The sequence below is a fragment of the Schistocerca nitens genome, chromosome 11, assembly GCF_023898315.1.
Source record: "Schistocerca nitens isolate TAMUIC-IGC-003100 chromosome 11, iqSchNite1.1, whole genome shotgun sequence".
Classification (NCBI taxonomy): Eukaryota; Metazoa; Arthropoda; class Insecta; order Orthoptera; family Acrididae; genus Schistocerca; species Schistocerca nitens.
The window spans coordinates 212,417,196-212,438,827 of record NC_064624.1 but is presented as its reverse complement, the minus strand read 5'-3'; the positions used below and the strand labels follow the sequence as shown (position 1 = coordinate 212,438,827).

The following is a 21,632-nucleotide window of genomic DNA, read 5'->3' as shown; positions in this document are numbered from 1 at the left end:
GTGTGTGTGTGTGTGTGTGTGTGTGTGTACGAGGGACGGTGAGAAACTTGGGTTACAACGCCTGCAGTGAAACTGTACATTTTACTCTGTACCGCCAGTACCGGCTACCAGTAAAAAATCCCACCCTCGTGTGCTCGGCCACACTGTCGCACGGTACACCGCCTCCTCGTCCGGAGTGAGTCACCGGCCTCCTCGCTTTCCGCTCGAGTGACCGTCCCGCCGACACTGTCGCGTGACGTGCCGATGAGACATTACAGTCTCTCTGTAAACTTCTACAGGCCGTCAGTGAATTTCAGCTCCACTTACACGTTTCGCCTACAAAAACTGAACGACCGAGCAAATTTCTTTGCGGGACCGGTTTTCCTTACGAATCGGTATTTGTGTTTGCCCGTGACTACTTCTGTAGGTTCCGGCTGACAAACTCGGCGCAGCTGCCAACTGCACGTATCAGAAATACTGCCTACTGGTAACTTCCCCGTAACAGGTACTACACAAACATTGATCTAGTGACCTCAGCTTCTGGTCCCCCCTCACATTTTATCGGACAAATAAAGTTCGATAATGCGATAGGAGACATTCCGAGACACGACGGGATCGCCAATTTAGTGTCGGAGGGAAGTGGGCGAGGTAAAAATTGTAGAGGGAGACCGAGAGATGAATACATTAAGTAGATTTGGAAGGATGTCGATTCCAGTTGCTATTCGAAGAGAAAGAGGCTCGCACACGACAGAGTAGCACGGAGAGCTCCGTCGAACCAGTCTTCGGGCTGGAGATGCCGACAACATCGATGCTTTTGTGGTGTCTCGAGGCTCAGGCCTGTCCCACCCCTCATTAAATCGACTGAGACTTATACAAATAATTGTAAGAACAGTTACTATTATTACGTTCTCGGGTTTTCAGAAATACTGTGGGCAGAAAGTTTATTTACGTCGCAGATAACGTGGAAGATGTCGCCCGACAACCGCCACGAAAGTTCGACGTAATGGCAAGTGGGCGAGGAATAAAACGAATGCCGCAACTACCGCGAGCCGCGGAAGAGCCCGGGCCGCGAGGGCGTCCAGCTTCCCAGGTCGACGTCAGAGGAAGAGATATTCTGCTTTCCCTTTGTAAACAGATCGATCGAGTCTCGAAAGATTTGTGTAAAACGTACAGGTGGGACACAATGGCTGCAATACTTCCACAGTTATTAAGAAGTTGTTAAACGGCAAAACCAATAGTTCATCGTCGATATAGATAAAAAGTAGTAAAGATATAGGAAAGGAAGAGTTGCAACGTCGGAACGAAAAGTGAGACATTGCTCAGCAACGAAGGAGGTCGTAGAATGCGGACGTTACGTGGTGAAAACAAATCGACTGATAAAATAGTAAGTCTGTAATTAAGCATAAAGCCACGTAACACTGTAACTTATCACCAGAAGCCATTTGTGGTGTTGGGGACGTGCAGATGGGGAGGTAGGGTAGGGCAGTGTCCGGGTCGACGAGGTTACTGGGGTAGGACGGGTGTTCGTGTGTAGTCGTGCTCCGAGACGGGAATAGGACGTTCGGTGTTACTTATTACTTTGGACGTGTCACGCGTAAAACCGAGTCTGCCTCTCTTTTGGACAAATGACGCTCACAGACAGACGAAACAATTCGACGGTTTAATACGCGGGCCGGCACAACTTTCTTGCGGTTTCTGTCAAATATTCGGCACCAGGTCAGTCGTCTCGAGGAACGGAGTGTGCCTCCGAGGTGGGGCGACGACAGAAATAACTCTGCGAGAGAGAGCGCCGGCGCGTGCTCCGAGGACCGTCGCCCCGAGCGGAAGCGGGTGGAGAAGCGCACGGACGTTTCAAAATATACTCGCGAGACGCAGTGCCGGTGGTCGACACCGAACGGTAGCGGCGTCCCGCGAACGGAGGAGCCGTGGATCGGGGGTGCCCGCCTCACGGAGATTTCTTCCCGTAGCACCGGTCGGGTGAGGGATCAGGGCGTGCCGGAAACTGGAAATCTGAGTACTTCCGACACGAGACGTGGTGCGCAGACAGGGAAATTTTTACGTTTAATTCGACGGGGAGGCAGCGATTCCGGGGCTGACGCACTATTTGGGGAACGGGAGGTGGGATTGGCTTTTATCTAGGGATACAGATAATTTTCGATAATGATGCAGACGGAGCAGAGGTTTGTTCGGACGGGGGTGCCAGCTGCAGAGCCCGTCAGAGGTGGGGCCACCTGTAGCGGAACTTTGAATTTCGCCGCGCTACACTCGTTCCCTCGGATATAAATTATACCGTCGCAGCTGTTCGAGCGCTCGACGGCAGAGAAAATATATAAGAAAATGAAGGTACTAGAATTGTAACTCTTTTTGTTTTTCTACCCGCTTTTGTCTTTGAGAGCAGAAGCTCAACTTACTTATTAGCTAGTCGTGGTCGGATTAAGACGAAAAAACTCACTGATGTGCAGACGTATTGTGGAAGTTAATATGAAATTCAGAGGATGGAAGTAGCAACGTAAAATAAATTGCATTCAGTACCGAGATGGTTTTGATTCGTATAAATTAGTGATCCCTGAACGATTGCAAAATTTCGGGGCAGCTACGACTTTTCATGCAGAAATGAAACGGGAAATTTTTGGAGAACAAGACCTGGCCACCATACGAGAGAAGACGTGTTAACGTGGTAAAGAATGAACTCTTATCCACGTCATTTCCCCCTGTTACTCACATTTTGTTATTCTCTGTTCTCTTTCAAATAATTTTTGTAGTGGAAATTGGTTTGACTTTTGCTCAGAAACGCCACAAGGACCACCCCAACAATAGCTTTTCCGAATCACAAAGTCCGATAACTTTTCTGTAATACGAAATCCGACTTGCATTTCATTCTTTCCCTTTTTCACGGTCATTAACGAGTTTAAAACCCCCATTTTTATTCAGAATTTCTTCCCACATTTTCAACCTTTTCTTTTCTTCTTTTTTTTCTTTTTTATTAACCACTACACACCCGACCCGTGCCACCTAGTACCGGACCCGAGCAAAGTGACGGAACGTCGATGTCACACCGGGTGCGGGGGGGGATTCGAACGGCCCCGCCGCCCCCGCTCCCTCCCTCTCGGGCTGCGGCACTTACTTGAGGCAGTGCTGGAAGGTGGCACTGCACACCACGAGGCGCCGTGTGTTGAACTCGACCGTGTAGGGGCCGGGCACGCGGCGTGGCGGTGGTCGCACGAAGGGCGGCGCGGGGGCGTCGCAGCAGAGGCTGATGGCCGCCTCGGGCCACGCGATGTGCACGCCGAACTCGTTGTCCCGCAGCACGTGCACGCAGTGCAGCTGTGGCATGTTGCTCGCGATGGACGCCACCTCGTCCCGGCTCGACTTCTTGCGCGTGAAGTACTCCTTGTGGCGCCACACGGCCGTGTGGCGTGCCAGCAGGTCGCGCCAGCGCTCACAGACGGTGGCGGCGCGCGCCACGTCCGCCAGGGGCAGGTAGGAGAACACCTCCAGCAGCACCTCGGCCGGCAGGCTGTCCACCGTGGGGGGGGTGGCGGGGGCGGCGGTGGCCGCCGCGGCAGCGGCGGCGGCAATGGCCTGGGCCATCGTGCGTCTGCGAACCGGGACGGGGCACGTAGACATCGGAGAGGGAAAGTTGAAAATTTGTGTCACGTCACGAGCACGGAGGCGTGTGACGTACACAGTGAGAGGGATATAAGTAAGGTAGTGGCATAAGGAAAAGACGTGTTCCTTACAAAAAAAAAAGATCTATACTACCAAATGTTAGTCTTGATCTGAGAAAGAAATTTCTGAGAATGTATGTCTCGAGCACTGAACTATGTAGAAATAAATCGCAAACTGTGAGAAAAGTGCAGAATAAGAGAACTGGAGCATCTGAGACGAGGTGTTAAAGATGAATGACAGAAATTATTTTTAATGACAAGGAAAGATGTCATCTGAAATGGTGAGGAAAGGAATAGATGGAAAACAGTGATCAGAAGAACTGACACGACACAGGGACGTGTATAGAGTTATCGGGGGATAACATCTGAGGAACTGTAGAGGGCAAAACTGGCAGAGAAAGACAGATGTCAGAATATATGGAGGGTGCCGAGTGTCAGTGCTAAACAGAGGTGAGGAAGTGCGCACAGCTGAGCAGAAAGTGGCGAATCGGATGAAGCGCGGCACCAAGAAATCACACGACTCTAGAAACGATAGGCTGTGACACTGTGTGCTCTTAAACACGTGTTGCAATGTTTACTGTGGAAACAAACTTAACGAGTGACGACCCCTAAGAATTATGAGGTCTGTTGCTGTAGTTTCGGCTGAAAAAATTGTTGTACGGATGAGGGAGCTTCAAAACTAATAAACATTCATTAAAATGACACTAATAGTCATGGTATAAAATAGTACTTAATAACAGACTCAATAAAAAGGTACAAGCCCACACACACACACACACACACACACACACACACACACACACACACACACACACACACACACACACACACACACACACACACGCGCGCGCGCAGTATTTGGTGATTTTATATGATCACTAGAGAAAATATTGTAAATGCAAGTCAGAGAGTTACCACACAAAACTAAGAACACCATGACTCAGATAGCAGTCACGAGCAGGACAGAAATGCCAGTGTAGAAAATGTACAATGATGCACTGCGGTACAATACTGTAAGAAATTACCTTTTTTTCTGGGAATTGGGGCAAAAGAACAAAAAGTGATAAAGCAGGATACACCACGTAAACGTGAAGCATCTTCCGACAAGCAGAGAAATCTCAGCCAGTCGACTCGCAAAGTCTGCGACCACTCTTTCCTTCTTTCCGCCACACTCTTCACTTTCTGACGAATTTCATATCTGTTACTTACGATGTATCTTTTGCCTCCTTTGTTGATATACCCCTAGGTTCTTTCCTTTCCGTATATCAGTTAAATCCCTAAAAGACTCGTTCACTGAACATTGAGCTCTTTTTTTTTTTTTAAAAAAAAAAATAATGTTTAGCTTTTGCAATTCTTTTTCTCATTTCTGTGCTGCACCTATTCTCTCGTGTCATCACGAAACCTACATATCATCATTTATTAACTATTTTATTTTAAGAAGCTCTCTGTGAAAAAAAGGTACACATCGGAAATCAGGGGCGACCGCTGCCCTTACTGACTATTCGAGCTCGGCATATGTCGGTTGCAGAAACAGGTGGTGTTTTCCATAAAAAGGAGGTGTGTCGTCGGTCCATTTCGGATGCCGACGCGGACGAGGTACAAATGGGCGTCGGCGAGGAGTTTGACAAAATCGGTGCGTACGGCAGCCGGTGTGTCAGAAATGAGATGTTCGACAGTAAACAGTGCCTCACAGAAGAGGCTACGACTGTGTCCCTACGAGGTGCAGCTGCTTCCGGCATTAAAGCCTACGGACGAACCTCGGCACGAACAGTTTGCAGGGGACGTGCTAGGCGAGACTGACGCAAACAGTGCCTTTACAGAAAAAAAAAAAAAAAAAAAAAAAGAGTCGTTTCTCCGACGAGGCAACGTTTCGTGTCTCCGTCAAACTGAATAGTCGTAACGTTTGTACGTGGGCTTCCTAGCATCCTCGCATTACAAGTGAAATGGGAAGAGACGGGCCTGTGGTCAACATTTGGTGCGGGCTGCTGCACAACTGCAGCACCGGTCTATTTTATCTTGTCTGCCGTCAGTGGCAGTGTTTACCTGGACAAGTCACGAGAGTTTGCCGCGCCACGACCGGAACACCTGCAACCCGATGTCATATTCCGGCAGGACGGGACACACCCACCCACTGGTCGCTAAATGCCTGTCAATTTCCAAACCGTAAGTTTCCAGATACGTGGATCGGACGAGACAGTCCGATACCGCGGCCGCCACGATTCCCCGACCTCACACCACTAGATTTCTTCCTGTAGGGTTTTTAAAGCATCTGTTGTACCGAACCGAGGTTACAGACCTATAGGACGTGAAGGTACGCGTCCAAAACGCATCTGAACGTGTCACCGTGGAGGTCTAGAATTGTGCACCGAGAGGGATGGAATTCAGTGCCACTAAGGGTGCAGACACTGATGTATATGGATGAGAAAAGAAACTTTACTATTTATCTTATTACATGCTGAAAACCATTTGTTAGTATCAAGTATATTTTTAAAGATATTATAGTCTTATACTATTTTGTACAGAAAACCGTGGAATCCAAGACAATCATTATTAGGTGTTAAGTTGGTAATTTATTCCACATAAAACCAGAGTAACAGAAACTTAAGTAATTCGTATTTTAATTACAAGCTCACAAAAAGTACTGTAAAAAGATATAATAATTTCACGTATTGTCAAAATCTGTTCAGTTCGTAAAAAAACCATTTGATGAGCATATAGCAATATTACTTGAACTGATGATAATATTACGTGCAAAAGACGATTTGTAATTAAGAAGAATATCAATATTTTATATTTTGCATTTATACGCATACGAGCTGCAGAGGCAGGTATTTTTATAGTTTGTGGAAATTTTTAGAAAACCCAGTGCCCATAAATTATGCTCACGTCACGAAGGCAGATTTACACCCTGGCATCTACGGAGAGGACTACCGGAGACGAAACGAATATTCCAGTACGCTAAAATTACTTATAGTCACAAATACTTATCCGGAGGTTTGTCACTGGTCATATTTAAAGTATAAATATTTGTGCTCAATTAGCAGGCAGTACCTCACGAAGTTATATACACAATTTCTACGAAGTTATATACACAATTTCTATGGATCCAGTGGAAATGTCATTTAAAGATTCAGTTTTGCGGCTACGTATACATTACACAGGGTGTTCAGAAACTCTGTGTGGAGTTACAGGTGGCTATACGAATCTGAACATGTTCCATTGTTCTGATCGTGACACACTTCTCATATATAAAGTTGTTTCAGGTACTGAATCAAAAAGTGCACTGGGTGATTGCTGCTCCCAAAAGTAAAAAGTCTGAACAAATATCACCGTTCACCATTTGTTCAAAAAAATTAATGTCCGACAATGCATCATACGGATATTGCTACAACCACTCCAGTGTTTTGATAGTGCAACAACACTTCTCCACTGACAGTAACTGTGTATTTTGTGGCTTAAAGTGACCCGAGAGATTGAGCAGGGCTGCATCTGCACAGTAGGTGACACCGAGAACATTGCATTCCTATCGACAAGAGATACAAACCGATTGTAGTAACAGATTTGTTTTTCACGATCCGCATCTTTCAATTTACGTTTGCCTCGGCACTTTACGTGCAGTTGCGAGCCCGATATCTTTTCTCGTAACCGACGGTGCAGAGATTTAGCTGGTATCGGCTGTACAATCGGAAATAGCCGACAACTTCTCTTCATTTAGTTTGGGGAGGGGGAGTATTCCCATTTGTTTGGCTTTTAACACTGAGTCCGTCTCTCAAAATTTTGTCGATAAACCGCATTACTGTGAGGTCCAGCTGTTCTTAGGAATTTTTGAGCAAATGCCCCCTGCACTAAATCTGTGTATTTACTGCATTGTCGAACATGTGTCAGACGAGAGAACTGTGTCCCTCAGATGAAAGCACCGTAATCTAAGAATGAGTAAAAGGATATCACATATCTATGAAAAAAACAGTTCTGCCAATTTCTTTTGAAGTTCCAATGTAATCTACATTTACATTCTCTAGTCGAGAGCACAACAACTTTCCAAACACCCTGTAATTTTGCTCGATTTCATTACGGATTCTCGGTGAAACATCATTACGTGGGGAACTGTTTCACTAATTACTCACTTTGTTCCGAAAGAAGATTCGGTCGAGGAAAGTAATAAATCACGAGCCAGGATTGCAGGCCGGCACCTCCTCTCTCGGCACGCGCAATCGTCCCCGTCGCGAAACCTTCCCCCGCGCACCCACCCTCTGCCACTCGAGCCCCGGTGGTGGTACGGTTATTTTGTGTCGACAGGTTACTTACTTTTGATACGGCAACAGAGCTGAAGCGGAGATAAATGGAAAATGAAAAGCTCGACTTTAAAAATTGAACTGACCGAGGCTCGTCATTATTCAAAACTTAAATGGTCTTCTGAGCTGCCTCATTTGTCAGGAAAAATTAGCCCAAAACAAGAAATAAAATTTGGGAGATGTATTAACAGGGTATCAGTACTGTGAGGAAGAAAGCAACTGAAGAACTTCAGCAGGGTCAAGAAAAATCAAATTCTGTATTTAATTACAGAACGCAATCTTCTAAGAGTGCCAATATTGCAAGTCTCGTGGTTAGTCCGGCGATCACTGAGATAGGAAAACTGTATACAGATGTCTAATACGCGCTTCTGAAGAGCTATTTTGGGATTATAAGAATAATACAGATAATCTAAACAACATTAAAGAGTTATCACTGTCTGCTAAAGCAGTGCAACAACAGTCAAGATGTCTTAAAATATGACCAACCGAGATGTTGCAGATCTTAAACGGACTTCAGGTTTATCAAAAGCCGTCAGTGGGTGTTGTGACATAAACGATGCGGCACATTTCACTTTTTGCACAGTTTATGTCTTCTGCAGGTTCTGAAGCAGAATGTCCAGCACGATTGCCCCTCACAAAGCAAACACACGGAAAAGTTACAGCACATACACTGAATAGCAGTGCATCGAAAAATACGATATTCCGATCGCGAGGTACTTACATCGTTCGCCAAGAAGCGCTTTGTATGCAGAAAATTCTAAAAGAAATTTGCGAAGTTAGGCAATTGGTGATTGCGATTATGAACTCCATTTTAACTAAAGCTCTCAATCTTCACCAGTTTAACAAATTCTTAGGTGAGACAGGGAGTGAGTACGTACATCTTCCGCCACCCAACGAGGTGAGTCGGTTACCGAGAAATTAAAGCAATTCTCCTCGAGAAGGGTGTTCACTATGCGGAACTAACAAACACTCAGTGCATCCGGACATTTTAACTCACTGTGGACATTACGTCTCCTCTAAACTGAGGGAGAAAGGAAATGTATTTTTTTCCTTGTTAGAAAAATTTATTTCATTAGAAAACAAATTCTCTCTTTTTGTACAAAATTTTGAAATAGAAACTTTTATTCACTTTCTAACCTGTTGACATATCCTCGAGAAAATAATTTCCACACTGATATTTGCTATGTCAAAGCAATACCTATAAATACGAATTCAGAGACAGCAAAGTGATGCGAGCCTCCTATTGCAACCCCAAAAGAATTCTTCAATTGAAACTTCCGGGCTGAAGGGCCGTGGTCGACGTATAAAATTTCCACCTAACGTTTCGTCTCCATCTGCGGGAGACACCTTCTGAGGTCGTCCGGCTACTGCCACTGAGGCTGCAGGTACTCTCGCATTTACAGAGCGCACCCACCATTCGTCACGTGATGCCGACAGTATGCCTATCTTTGGAAGGCGTCGTCATTCTCTATTAAGAGTAATCGACTGTCATTCTGCTGGCGCCAATGTCGACATCCACAGGCGTTCTAGCACGAACGTCCCATTATCGTGCACGCATGTAAAGAGAAGCAATAGAGATTTGCAAACACCATAGTAATTTTAATAGAAAACAGGAAGTTTGAAAGTTGGACAAAATACGGATGTCGACGTTGCGCCAGCAGAATGACGACACCTTCCAAAGACAGGCATACTGTCGGCATGGCGTGACGAATGGTGGAGCCCTCTGTGTGCTCTGTAAACGCGAGAGTAGCTGGAGCCTCAGTGGCAGTAGCCGGACGGCCTCAGAAGATGTCTCCCACAGATGGAGACGAAACGTTAGGTGGAAATTTTATACGTCGACCACGGCCTCTCAGGAAGTTTCAACTGAAGACAACACCGGCCGTGAAAGCCTACACAGTATGATTCAACAACAACAACAACAACAAAGAGATCTGTAGACCTTGAAATCTGAGGTCTTTGTACTGATACAACACATTGGGAAAAAAACAAATGTAAATTTAATTCACAGTACCTGTGGTTTCCTTTGAAAGACCTGGAGAAGGAAGATATGTGGATTTTTAATACCTCGAATAGTATTCCTGACTCATCTAATTAGCTAAAAAAACTAGATTTTGCTGCTCTTTCTGTATTTACATCTACATATTTGTGCAAATTATCACTTTCAAACGTGTACCATACGAAAAGTAAATTGAGAACTTGTACTGTCTGCAACAACCTAGAATCGTGCCTAAAATTAAAGACAACTTACTAACTTGACTTACCCGACTTTCCGAGGAGATGCGAGGTTTTCCTCTCATTACTCACTGCCAGTCTTTGTCACAATGTAATTTTACAGACACTTTATAATTTAATATTTTCAACGAATTACACACTATATTGAGATTCATCGAACATTCTATAGTTTAAGTACAACTTTTTTTAACTTTACTTAAAATTTATTAAGTGGATTTACAGAGAGGACAAATGAAAGGAGATAGACAAAACAAGTATACCGGGAGAGTTGGAAGGGGTCGACCTCAGTGAACTTATCTCAATCAGATTGAGGGCTTTTCTTTTTTAGCAACGAATAACTTGGTAGTAACCTAATTAAGTTATGACAACATATCTACTTACGTAGCTTAAGTTCAAATATTTTGGCTCACAGGAGAAATTTCAACTGTCATACTGTCTATAGACAGATCCCTCTAATTGAGTTTGCCGAACGCCGGGCTAAAAAAAGTTGACAAGTACGTTTATCTCTGTCAGTTAACTGATATCGAAGGCGAATAGAAACCCAAAATTTTCTTCGAAACCGGGCTAGGCCGGAGGACTCAGAGAAGAACTCCCGACAGTTTTTAAATTGTTAATAATGAGAGAGTCACAGAGGGGCATTTTCAAACAATGCGTTCTTCCTGTACTAATCTGTGGAACTCTGATTTTTAATGAGTTTTGGAAAAGAAAATTCTGAACAGCTCAGATAACTACAGAAATTATGCACCTAGGTCTCACTAAGAAAGACTGGAAAAGAAGAGAAGACACGAGAGCAATTACAGGCATTCAGGATGTCGTGGGAAGGAGAAATGCTCTAAAACGGAAACGGGCATCGAGAGGCAATCCACACAGTGGCTAGGAGAAAGAAAAGACGGGAGTCACAGGCTTCAACTGGAAGAAGTCAACGGAGGAGTGAAAATACAACTACTTTGGAATAGAAACTTACAGTCTTGGAAGTAACACCGAGCCACCGGAAGCTTGGGAATGCCAGTAACACGCACTTCAAGTGCAGCAAGGATAACATATCTACCGTGAGAAGCGACACGGCAGAGCACGTGCACACTTTTCTGTCCGAGTACGTGACTGACACGACACGACGCTACGTATCTCGGGCAGAGGATCAGAACGGGAGGTCCCGTCACGTGGCCGGCTCGAGTGTCCGACCTCCTCTCGATTTTTTCGGTACCGAATGAGACGGCCGCAAATTTCGCCACCTCCCGTAGAGAACGACACTATCTGTCCATTACTTTTGCCGACCTTTTGTCGTGCGAGCACCGTCTGTCCCTGTCGCCGCGGACATCTCAAAACTTCTCCGACTCAGGATTACTTCGATACGAGCACAAATCACTGTACGTACGTACGTAAGGAGACAGCCTACGGCATCACGTACACCGCGAGCGTACCGCTACGTCTTTCGACGAGGGAATCTCAGGGAGTACCGCTGTCTTCGACTTTCGGACAGAGTAAACTGTTCTCCTCACACTTCGCCAGTTTCCGGGACTTCGGAAGTCGACCGTGCCTTTCCGCAGCGTATCTGACACCGTCAGTGGCCGAAGGCTACCGGTCACGCGTACCTACGTGAAAAGGGAGCCACTGTTTGGTGGAGGAGCGGTCACACGCACCCGTGTCGTGCAGAAATTGTCAGAAGCATTCGTTACATTCACCAGTTTGAAAATATTACTTCAGTGCATTTGCTGACAGCGATTTACGGACACGTTCATTTGTAGTAAGGTGTGCACAGTTATTCTCGAAATTTGTGGTGAATAATCAGATCTCTAACCGTTAGAGAAAACACTCGACAACTATATTTTATTATTTATTCCAAACTGCTCCGTAGTTGTCCGTCAGTAACTTCTGGCGGCAGAACGTACCGGTATTCGAACACGGACAGAAACGATTCTGTGAAGGGTGCAGCGCGTCTCAGTCCGGCACGCGCGGCTCCGCCCCGCACTGCGAGCGTCTCGCCACGCCACGTGTCACGTGACTCCGGTGGGTGCCCCACCTGACGTACGTCGTTACCGGCATCCAATTATATACTGCAGAATGCTGCACGGGATCCTCTCTGCGGACCTACACGAGTGCTCTGGAATTCACACTCGAGTCGCTGGCAGAAGCTTCGAAGTGCCACTCTACGGTTCCGTTCTCAAATGGCGCAGGACGAAGGAACACTCGAATCTTTCTGTCCGAGCTTAGAGTTGTCTTATTTTATTACGACGATCGCCCCTCCGTAGGTAGCGGGGCATCGAGAAAATACACTCCTGGAAATGGAAAAAAGAAAACATTGACACCGGTGTGTCAGACCCACCATACTTGCTACGGACACTGCGAAAGGGCTGTACAAGCAATGATCACACGCACGGCACAGCGGACACACCAGGAACCGCGGTGTTGGCCGTCGAATGGCGCTAGCTGCGCAGCATTTGTGCACCGCCGCCGTCAGTGTCAGCCAGTTTGCCGTGGCATACGGAGCTCCATCGCAGTCTTTAACACTGGTAGCATGCCGCGACAGCGTGGACGTGAACCGTATGTGCAGTTGACGGACTTTGAGCGAGGGCGTATAGTGGGCATGCGGGAGGCCGGGTGGTCGTACCGCCGAATTGCTCAACACGTGGGGCGTGAGGTCTCCACAGTACATCGATGTTGTCGCCAGTGGTCGGCGGAAGGTGCACGTGCCCGTCGACCTGGGACCGGACCGCAGCGACGCACGGATGCACGCCAAGACCGTAGGATCCTACGCAGTGCCGTAGGGGACCGCACCGCCACTTCCCAGCAAATTAGGGACACTGTTGCTCCTGGGGTATCGGCGAGGACCATTCGCAACCGTCTCCATGAAGCTGGGCTACGGTCCCGCACACCGTTAGGCCGTCTTCCGCTCAGGCCCCAACATCGTGCAGCCCGCCTCCAGTGGTGTCGCGACAGGCGTGAATGGAGGGACGAATGGAGACGTGTCGTCTTCAGCGATGAGAGTCGCTTCTGCCTTGGTGCCAATGATGGTCGTATGCGTGTTTGGCGCCGTGCAGGTGAGCGCCACAATCAGGACTGCATACGACCGAGGCACACAGGGCCAACACCCGGCATCATGGTGTGGGGAGCGATCTCCTACACTGGCCGTACACCACTGGTGATCATCGAGGGGACACTGAATAGTGCACGGTACATCCAAACCGTCATCGAACCCATCGTTCTACCATTCCTAGACCGGCAAGGGAACTTGCTGTTCCAACAGGACAATGCACGTCCGCATGTATCCCGTGCCACCCAACGTGCTCTAGAAGGTGTAAGTCAACTACCCTGGCCAGCAAGATCTCCGGATCCGTCCCCCATTGAGCATGTTTGGGACTGGATGAAGCGTCGTCTCACGCGGTCTGCACGTCCAGCACGAACGCTGGTCCAACTGAGGCGCCAGGTGGAAATGGCATGGCAAGCCGTTCCACAGGACTACATCCAGCATCTCTACGATCATCTCCATGGGAGAATAGCAGCCTGCATTGCTGCGAAAGGTGGATATACACTGTACTAGTGCCGACATTGTGCATGCTCTGTTGCCTGTGTCTATGTGCCTGTTGGTCTGTCAGTGTGATCATGTGATGTATCTGACCCCAGGAATGTGTCAATAAAGTTTCCCCTTCCTGGGACAATGAATTCACGGTGTTCTTATTTCAATTTCCAGGAGTGTATTTTCACCTCCAGAGGAGAAAGCCGGCGATCGAAATTTCGTGAAAAGATGTCGATGTGACAAAAAATGCACCCGTCTCGACAAAAGCAACCTCGACGAGTGTGTCGTATTTCTGACGCTCACTCTCCTATTTTGTGACGGTGCAAAACGAGCTGCCCACCTGCGAACCCGTTCGACGTCCTCCGTCGACCCTACGCGGCACCGAGTCTGCACCGCACGGTGATATTCGAGCACGGGACGGACGAGTGTAGTGTGGGCAGTCGCTCTGGCAGACCTGTCGTGTGTTCTGCCAAAATATACAGTCTTCGGTTCCCTACCCCACATTAGCTATGTGATGGTTCGAATTTAAGTTGTTCGTGATTGTAATCACTAATTATTTAGTTAAACTGACAGCATTTAGATTTGTACAATTTATTCTGTAACTGAAATTTAATGTTTTCTTCTAGTAATCGCATACACAACTGACAACTTTTGATTTTTTAGAGCTACCATAGCGATAACCTGTGTAAACATCTCTCTCTCTCTCTCTCTCTCTCTCTCTCTCTCTCTCTCTCTCTCTCTCTCTCTCTCCCCCCCTCCCTCTCCCTCCCCCCCCCCCCTCCCCTTCTCTGTGTATGTGTTCTTGCAACAAGGCAGGTGAGAACTAGGTCAAATACGTAGTTTGAATTAGAGTGGGTCTTATGCAAGTCAGATAAACTCACATTCTGAGGTGCAGAAGAACTCGGGTCTCACATCTGCGCGTCCTCCATATCCCCCGCTAGCGGCAGACGGCGCCTCGGAGTCGGCGGCAGGGCGGCGTCACTTCGGGCTCCGGCGGAGGAGACGGCAGGCGAGACTCCCCGACGTGGTGTTACGGCGCTCTGGAACGACACGGGACTGATGTGACACTGGAGACGCAGATACCGTTGAGAGGCATGTGAGGGATCTTTTTTAGGGATAAAGTTTTGTTCGTGCAAAACGCAGACAGCTGTCACTGCCAACTGCAGGCGTCTCACGCTCTTCAGGATGAATGCTGTACGTGTGGTGGAAGATCACTGGGTATTATGGGTATCAGCCACCCCCACAGAGCAGATGGTTGTGTGTGTGTGTGTGTGTGTGTGTGTGTGTGTGTGTGTTGTATTCACGCAGTGCAGCAAGGTGGGCCACCACTGCAGAGGTTTATGTTTGTTTTTAAGGTAGCAACCTCCTACTATATCAATAAAAATTTCCCGTGGAGATATTTGATTTTAGTTGGAATTATCGAAAGGAATTTCTACTGTGCACACGTTTGATTTTCAATTGATGTCCAGATACAGAAGGAGAAATGTGAACACAGTCCACCAGGGACACACAACGTCGAACGGTTATCTTTACTCGCACCGGAGAAATCGTTTACAGTTCGCCACTGTGGCTCGGCGTGACGGGAACTACAGAGAAGGAGACCGCTACGCGGAAGAAGAGCTTCAAATGACATCAGTTTCATCCCGGAGAAGAAGAAACTGAAGAAGCTGGTTATAAATTCTGTTTTTCAATTACTTACCTTTACCTCCGTACGTCACCTGCCGAGTTGTCGTGAGTTATGAAGACATTGTAGATAAGAGTTCTCTTTAAATGATTTTACAAAACTTTACAAGAAACATTAAAACACAGAATAATTATCAAAAACATTGTTACACGACTTCGTAGCCGGTCGATACAGAATGCGACTTCCCTTACAGCAGTCTATCCGCTGCACTGGAACAGAGTCCGACAGAATAATCGGGGGCACTGCACAGTAGGACGACTGCGTCGAGAATCGACAAAAACGGAACCGTACGGAGATATTCGAGGTAACTGACATTTCTACTGAATTCGAGATGACGTTCCACTTCGTAGAATAGGTACCCTCATTAATGCTACAGCCCTGACGAGACGGCACTGTTACGACGTAACAGGAGAGCAGAAAGGAACTATCCCGTTCGGATGTGCCGACGACTGCAACACGAACGAAGTTGCGCAGTCAATCGGTGTACCGACGTGTCTACGAGGGACGGCCACGTAATGACGGCGTGCGAACTGTGGTCGTAAAAAGGTCCTAACCGACAGCAAACAGAGACGACGATCTGACCTCAGTGGTGACAATAGGTTTCGAACGTTACGAGAATCGCGACCTTCGATGAACACGAGCCGATCTCGTCCAGTTTTGCAAAGAACACTGCAGAGCGAACACTGCATAACAGACGCTTCTAGTCGGTTATCCCGCAGAAAGCCACCGCTCGCGACAGCACGAGGAGCCGCGCCTCTCCGACAGGTCGGACGACACGGACTCGACGGCGGACAGTTCGAGGCACGTCGTACGGCCAGATGTATCACTATTTAGCCTCTTTACCACCGAATGTACTGGCAGGTCGACGAGGCATTTAACCCCCACGATCTGGAAGCTGCAGTTCTGGTCCAAAGTGCTTCAGTGAGATTTTGCGGTCTTTTTTGTACCACAACCTGACCGTTCACTTGTGTTACTGTGAAAACAAACCAGGAGGCTTATTTCAAATTCTCGGTAACCGAACATTTCCCCGTTTTCTACAGCTTCACGATGACGCTCCTGAGAAGGTGCCAGTCGTGCCTCGTGTCGCACCTCGACTGGCTCCCTAGATCGGCCAGTCTCGATCCCATCCAAAATGTGAGATTTTATTTGACTGTCGACTGGGATGTCTGGATTCATTTGGGAGAGGGGAGGCGGGGAGGGGGTGGGGGGGCGTCCAGAGGTCCAGACAGACGACGTTGCGAAGCAGTTTTGAACACGTTTTCCAAAAAGTGTCTCGAGCAACTAGTTCGACAGCAGAAGAACAATGGAAATACGCGGTGTTCAAAAAGTCTCTCCGCAGTGCCGTTTCATCGATAGACGTACGTGCCGTACGATTGTTCGCCTGCCTGGGTTACTTCCCTTCGAGTGGACTCTCCCGAAATTCCACTGTTTCGTTCATCTCAGCCAGCGTCAGTAGTAATGTTGGTGTGTGTCATACGTATTGACGTCAATGTTTCAGTTTAGCTCCTTTGTTCGTTTGTTTCGTTTTTGTCACCGTTAAACTGCTAACCGTTGAAGAACGTGTGTTTTCTTGCCATCTTGCCATAGATACTTTATCAAATTTTAAAGTTGGAAAGTTCGATTGGAGGCTTATTTAATTTGCCATTGCTTATATGAATTCTTAGGGTAGCAACATGTCTTAGGACCCTTTTAAAATTTTGCAGTAATTCTGACAATTCACCGACATGAGGTGTTTCCAGACCACAGGTTGTTTTCAGAGACACATATACACAATTTAATTTTTTGTCAATACAGAAACTCTATATTGTGCTTATGCATGTATAACAACTTCAAGAAAATAAGTTTTCATGTGTTATATAATTATTTATATAGACTTTTGCGGTATTATAGTATACAGTATAAAATATATATCAACAATATATAACTGCTCAACTAACTTGCTTCCTATTCTATTGTATGTTGTGCAAAAAATGAAAGAGGACTAATAAAAGTACAACATAATGTAACATTTTTAACTGTAGTAATGTTATTTCAGGCAGAATAAAAAATCTTACATGTGTTCCACTGGATACTAAGAAAAATGTGTCCAACTGTTTTTTTCTGTGTCCTGCTGAATATTATGCAATATGCCTTCCTCTCAATACACTGTAATATTAGTAAAGCATAATGTATAATGAACCATCAAAGCGTTTCCGTTTGAGGCCGTTGCTGCAGCTTGTATGCAAAACAGAGCAACTCCGACACGCGTGTATAAACACGTCACACAGGCGAGGGACGAGTGTCGCATTCGTGTCTTTCCGACACGTGTGCGGCACGAGCCGAAATGTGAACTACGGTGACGTTATTACCAAAGGGGTCCAACCGGGACCGAGGTGCCATCAGTCTTTTCCTGCCTGCCGAAGCACGAACACAGTCAGGAAACGAAGAATGTCTACAAGGCAGCACATCCGTCAAAAAACACACCTCAGAATGGGGCACTGCCACTTCGCGATAAAGCATACCCCCTCGTCACAAATTTCGTAATGCGGAAGTTACGCCCCCTCGACTGGGAGACAGTCGTGTACCTGCCCTACAGTCTGTACCTCTTCCTGTGTGACTGTCACACGTTCGGTCCCTCAAAAAAAGGCCCCGAAGTTCCGGCAATTCCTGTCGGAAGAGGACGTGCAGCAGGCAGTTACGGATTTCTTCACGCAGTGGAACAGGGTGTAAACTGAACAGACACCGTCAACCCCACGTGTCAGTCAGATGATGACCTCAATGCTGCCACAATTTTGCACCAGTGGGAAACCGATCTCTGCCCGTATGACCTTCAAATGAAAACTTTTTGATTGCCCCCTTACAGTTCTGAGGAAAAACTGAGCAATTAGAAAATATTTACGTAAATTGAAAAGTAATATAAAGTTCATAGCATGTTTAGAAAATATATTTGCAATGTGTCTGAAATCTAATACTGTAGCACTCTCCATTTTTGAGTAGGTGCAAAACCATACGATGTTGCATATATTATTATTATTATTATTATTATTATTATTATTATGTGAATATGATTGAGACCAAGAAATATCCATGAAAAAATTCCTCTCTTGGGCACTTTTGGTCAGCACAGACATTCACAAGCAAATATTGCAAGAAATCTGAGGGTGTCCGAGCCAACTTACACAAGGACGACGGAAGACCGAAATGACCTCGGCAATCCCTCGCGTCCTCTCCCAGGAGTGCAGGAGAGGCGCCCCCAGTTCGGCACAAACACAGTCGACGCGCAGCCTGCAGGCAGAGGCAGACGAGTACCTGCAAACTGAAACGCACATTACTGGCCCCTCTCGTCAGCAGTACGATATTCGTTTTTCTAAGCTCGAGTAGAGAACAGAACAGTAATAGTAGTCAAATCTCAATACGGCCAGCAGAGTCCGCCAACAGTCTCCGACAATTGTACGTCCGAGGCAGGTATCCGGTTAAGGAGAGCGAACACGTGGGGAACGACTTTTCCGAAGGGCACAGTTCTCGTCCGGCTACTGCGAAGTGAGTCGCGCACTGCGGATCGGTCCCCGGGCCTTTACCGTTCGCTCTACACGTAAGCAACCCGCCCACAGTGAACAGCGGAGAGCTACTTGACAGAACGGATGACAGAACCAGTCGTTCGCACGTTCTTTGTATCTTTACTCCAACCTCTCACTACGACGTGGAATGGATCGGTTTTACAATCACAGTACACATTCTCGGCAGAAAGTATGACTACGCGTTAATCCTTTATGTGATATTTCAATTTTTTTTCCATTATTTGTACTGAATATAGTTCAATGGTTCTCTCTCTCCCTCTCTCTCTCTCTCTCTCTCTCTCTCTCTCTCTCTCTCTCTCTCTCTCTCCTGCATGCACATGTTGAAAAATTCTCCTACTGAGGAGGAGGACTTGTCACAGAATCCCGGAGTTGTTTTGAACACGAGAGTGCCGTGCCGGGGACAGTCCTGTCGGAGGCAGCCGTCCGCCGATCTGGAGAACTGAAACACACAGCCCAATTACAGGGGGCCTGCAGTTTGACGCAAATTCTGAATCGCAGTGCAGCTCGGTTAATCGAACCCGAGACCTTCGGATTTGTAGTCTAGCGCCTAACCACTGAGCCACACACATCGAGCAATTACAATTTTGGTTCGTGTTTAATTTTAGTATCCATTAAATCCTTTACATCACAACGAGTAGCCGGTCGAGAAGTTCTATGTTACAGATGATCAAAAAGTTCACCTCCAAATGTCCTGCAGTCCAGAATCAGTACACCGGTCGGTCAAAATCGCTGCGAGCACCTAGGCAGCCGTCCCACCGACGCTGCGGGTCGACAGCGCCCCTTCGGTGAAGCACCGCGTCCCGCCGCGCGAAGGACACCGTAACCGCCTGCCGCACATCCTCGTCCGACGGGAATCGTCGACCTCCCGAGGCCTTTCGTAAGGGACTGACGGCGCGATAATTAAACGGGGGAGAAATCGGGAGAACACGGCAGGTGCTCGAGTGCCTCCCACGGCGACCCGCATCTCGTGCCGAACTGCGACTGGCGGGGAACTCTCCGCACCGTCTCACTGCGGCATTTTTGGACACTCGTGCTGCCCGTTTTATGACAGGTAAGGTATCTACTGGTGCCCGTCCTCCGGCAGCCGAGGGAAGACATTCGGTAACAATGTCGGCACAGTTCACATTACTGCATTTAACGCACACCCGTCGGAGAGACACGAGCGCCGTACCGTTGCCTCACCTACGTGTCGGGGCTTATATACCCACGCTGGGCTCACAGTGTGCTGCAGTACCATCCTCAAAATCAAACTTTTTGACTGCCCTTCGTAGCTGAATACCTCACTCCTTTACGAAGTACACTAAGGCCAAGAGGTGGTTAGTCGTTTATCCCTTTAGTATTACATTTAAGAGCACTGTCGCCGTTTTAGTGTCGTGGCACACTGTCGGCAGCAAACTTCGTACGGGACTAAATGTGCTGTCGGCCTATTTGTTGTCAGTATGCTCGGCTGTTTAAAGAGCTGTCCGGAAGAGGTTGTAGCGTAAGCACCACGCATTATTCTTATTAAACAGTTCTGTGTTTATACTTACGAGAACCGGAATTACGAGTCACACATTATAAATCTTAAGCTCTATACATTTTGTGTTACGTGTAACATCAGATTACGGAGGTCAAAAAGCAAAAAGGTCGAATCACTTTTCCTACTTTTGTTCACTAATAACCTACGGGATCATACCTGGGGTAAGTCGTCAGAGGGAAAGGAATCGTTTGTTGCACAGAAGTGTGGAGTGAGAACAGTGTGTGGAACCTCCAGCAGACAGCTCTTCAAACAGGTGACCGTACCCACAACAAACTTGCAGCACATTTAGACCCCAATGAAGTTTGCTGCCGACAGTCGACAACAGTTTTAAAACAACAGCAACATTCACAAATAAAATACCGTAGAGAGAAATGGCATACATTACCGATCATTCAGCCTTTTTGTGGTACAGAAAGGAGTCTCAAAGCAAAGTAGGGGTTTCTTTAAATAATAATAATGACGATGATGATGATAAAAAAACTTAATAAATCACCTAATTGGTCAGCATGTAGCCATATTACTGTTAGAAGTACAAGAAAGGGCCCCACTGGTACGTATTTTTCTTTACATCCTGAGCTTTTGCTTCAGTTCGTTTAATACATACTTAATAAAAATACATAACAAAGTGGCTCGTATTCTCGAAAGCAATAAAATTCACAACCACAGAGCTCAACAACAAGAAAAATGGATACATTAACAATGCCACATTTTCTACTGAGCAGATGAACTGTAACTGCAAAACCGACTCATTCCATATTACAGTTAGTACTCACAAATATGATCCACTGAACGTGGAAAGATCTAAAAAACTAAGTAAACACTTTTTTAACTCGGACTACGATGCCGCAAGACGTCAGTGAACAATAACAGGCAAAGGAAGCCAACTATTTCAAAATCTCATACTATCTGAAAAATAAAAGATTCAGAGCTCAGACATTTAAAAAAGAGCGGTAATACACAAATACTTGGAGTCCTTATCAAAATAAACACCTAAAAATTTAGAATACTCTGTTTCATTTAACCATTAACACTCGTGCGTTATTTCTAACTGCGTGGTGCTTACTGTGATCCGCCTAAATTCACTGACGGTCCACACGCAACTGACAGAAAGAGGAGCAGCTTCTGAAACTAAGTACCTTATTTTGAGAGAAGTAGGTTACCTGTGACCCGCGGTCTAGGGGGTAGCA

At 46.7% G+C, this 21,632-nt stretch overlaps 1 protein-coding gene across 1 annotated transcript in view; it reads right to left on the bottom strand.

Moving 5' to 3' along the window:
- The window catches only part of LOC126212797 (uncharacterized), a 67,838-nt gene that overhangs the window by 10,436 nt on the left and 35,770 nt on the right, over positions 1-21,632 (bottom strand). The window contains exons 3-5 of the mRNA XM_049940198.1: positions 14,567-14,725; positions 9,951-9,971; positions 3,104-3,577 (exon numbers count right to left, since the gene is read on the bottom strand). Of these exons, the coding sequence (XP_049796155.1) occupies positions 3,104-3,577; positions 9,951-9,971; positions 14,567-14,568 (497 nt within the window). The 5' untranslated portion in view covers positions 14,569-14,725. The remainder of the gene's footprint in view (positions 1-3,103; positions 3,578-9,950; positions 9,972-14,566; positions 14,726-21,632) is intronic.